The 2,632-nt window shown below is 37.2% G+C and overlaps 1 protein-coding gene across 1 annotated transcript; it reads left to right on the plus strand.

The window, feature by feature from the left end:
* The first annotated feature begins 1,095 nt into the window (after positions 1-1,095).
* On the plus strand, positions 1,096-2,217 carry LOC122928796 (hydroxycarboxylic acid receptor 2-like). The gene has a single exon (XM_044282026.1). The coding sequence runs from the start codon at positions 1,096-1,098 to the stop codon at positions 2,215-2,217; it is 1,122 nt and encodes a 373-aa protein (XP_044137961.1).
* The last annotated feature ends 415 nt before the right edge of the window (positions 2,218-2,632 follow it).

Consider the following 2,632-nt stretch of genomic DNA (forward strand, 5'->3'; position numbering starts at 1 on the left):
GCAGACAAATAAGACCATAGGCGACATAAGGAGCACGTGAACAAAACATAGTTGTATATTAATACAGACTTGTCCAAACTGTAGCTGGGTTTTCCTGGGTCCCACTGGTTTCTGCATGTTATGAGCTGATGGCTATGCTGGACATCTTCCAATTTCAAATGGGAAGTAAGCATGATGTGTCTTTCATCTGCTGCACCACTGGTCGATCACTGCATCTATTGTCCTCAACACGGTTAGGATTAATGGTGTCCTCAGTACTGAGAACAAGCAGATACTTATCCATCATGAAGTACCATTAGGGGGGCATTTGACTGGCTTCAACTTTATTCTGCAGCAGGACAATGACCCCAAAGTTACTTCCAATGTCATTAAGAACTATCTTCAGCCTAAAGAAGAACAAGGAATCCTAAAAGTCATGATATGGACCCCACATACCTTTTATCTCAATCGCATCAAGTCTGTCTGGGATTAAATGAAGATAAGGTATGTGGTTGGTTCTCCAAGATGTTTGGGACAACATCCCTGCTGGGTTCCTTCAAAAACTGTATGCAGGTGTACCTAGAAGAACTGAAGCTGTTTTGAAAGCAAAGGGTGGTCACACCAAATGTGATTTAGATTTCTTGTTTCTTTATTCACTTTGCATTTTGTTATTTGAGAAAAATGTTAACACTTCTGCCTAAAACAGTGCTGTATATAGCAGAAGTTCCGAAGGGATAATTGGACTATATTTCTTAAAATACCTTATGTAAAACCAAAAATACTATATAACAATGTAAAAACACAATTATGATTGGTTGCTGCTCTTCCTTATATTAATTGAGATAGCAGTGCATTTATACTGTTTAGTGTTTCTAAACTACATCTGATATATAGATTGTTGAACATATGTTGGCACTTTGCTAGGCAAACAGATATCTAACAGCATTATGCACAAGATATAATTGTGAAATGGTTTTGCCTTGCTAAGCAGCTATTATCTCAGAAAAATGTGCACTGGGTGGTATTTTTATTGCCACATTTAAATAGATTTATCACCAGAGTGTGAGAACTGTTTGTTTGTTATGGCACACAGACACTACATTTAGATATGCAAACATGCCTAGAATCACAGAGCCTTCTCAAGGAAGCTTCACACCCTCTTTATCTGTCCCTCTCCGAATATCATCCAGTTTCCCGAACAGAACAGGCAGCTTGTGCATTATGTTAGCACATGAAAATAAGAAGATTTATACCATGCCATCATATGGATCTCATTCAATTTTTAACCAGAGCAATAACACCTGTTGCTTTTTTGAGGACCCTATACTAGCTAATGTGCTCCCTGCAATTTTAATAATAATTGTTCTGCTAGGATCTATCCTTAATGGAACTGCCTTATGGGCTTTCTTATTTAGTGTCAAGTCTTGGAAATCCAGCACAGTATATCTCTTCAACCTGTCAGTAGCTGATTTCTTCTTGATTATCTGCCTACCATTCAGAATAGACTATTATCGGAAGCAGAAGACCTGGATTTACGGAGATATCCCATGCAGAATAATGCTTTTTGTGCTTGCCATGAACAGGGCAGGAAGTATCTTCTTTCTTACACTTGTGGGTTTGGATCGATATTTTAAAGTAGTCCATCCGCACCATATGGTCAACTCCATTTCTATCAAGAATGCTATTGTTGTTGCTTGTTCTGTTTGGCTTATTGCGATATTGGTGACTGCGTTTATTCTCACTAAAGACCACACTGGTGGCAACATATTCAGGGAGGCATATTGTGACAGTTTTATTGTGTGTCCTGCTGACACGTATTGGCATGACCTCCTTTTCATTATTGAGTTTTTTCTCCCTTTGTGCATTGTCCTATTTTGTTCATATAGCATCATCTGGAAGCTCAGACAGAGGAATATGAACAAGGATTCAAAGATTAAAAGGGCTGTCAAATGTATCATATTGGTTGGATTTGTCTTTTTTATATGCTTTTTACCAAGTGTGTCCTCCAGAATTGAAATCATAAGGCTCCAGGAGACTCCACAACAAAGCAATTGCAGTATCTACAAATCTATGGAAACAGCCTTCTTTATCACTATGTGCTTTACTTACATGAACAGTATGTGCAATCCTTTATTGTATTACCTTTCAAATCCTTCATTGAGAACTTATTATTTCACAATGATCCTTAAACTTAGACTAAGACCCTCTGCTTGTCCAAAATCAGATTTTCCTAATTGATACACTGTATACTCTTTCAAGCTTTCAAGAATTTGGATGGGGTTGCTATGTGTATGGTTTCACCCCAAAGTTACCAACTAGATTTTTTATTTTTCCTAAACAAGTTATCCTAAAATCACCTCCAGCCTAAAAATGTTTCAATTTTTCTAAACTGGACGGCTGGCAACCCTGCTTCACCCAATCCTTAAAAGAATATGCAAAGAACACAAATATGTTTTTTCTGGTTATGTTTAAACATGAATTACAACAACCAAAACCTTAGTACAGTGCTTACATTATTGTTTAGAACTTCTTCATATTTTGGAATTCTTTTGCTTTCTATGATTTAACTCATGTTTGAAAACATGGACTATATTCACAAGGTAAGGACTTTCATTAGGCAATGCCTGTATGGATTTTGAGGACAACATCGCAG

Source organism: Bufo gargarizans, chromosome 1 (assembly GCF_014858855.1).
Source record: "Bufo gargarizans isolate SCDJY-AF-19 chromosome 1, ASM1485885v1, whole genome shotgun sequence".
In the NCBI taxonomy this organism is placed as follows: Eukaryota; Metazoa; Chordata; class Amphibia; order Anura; family Bufonidae; genus Bufo; species Bufo gargarizans.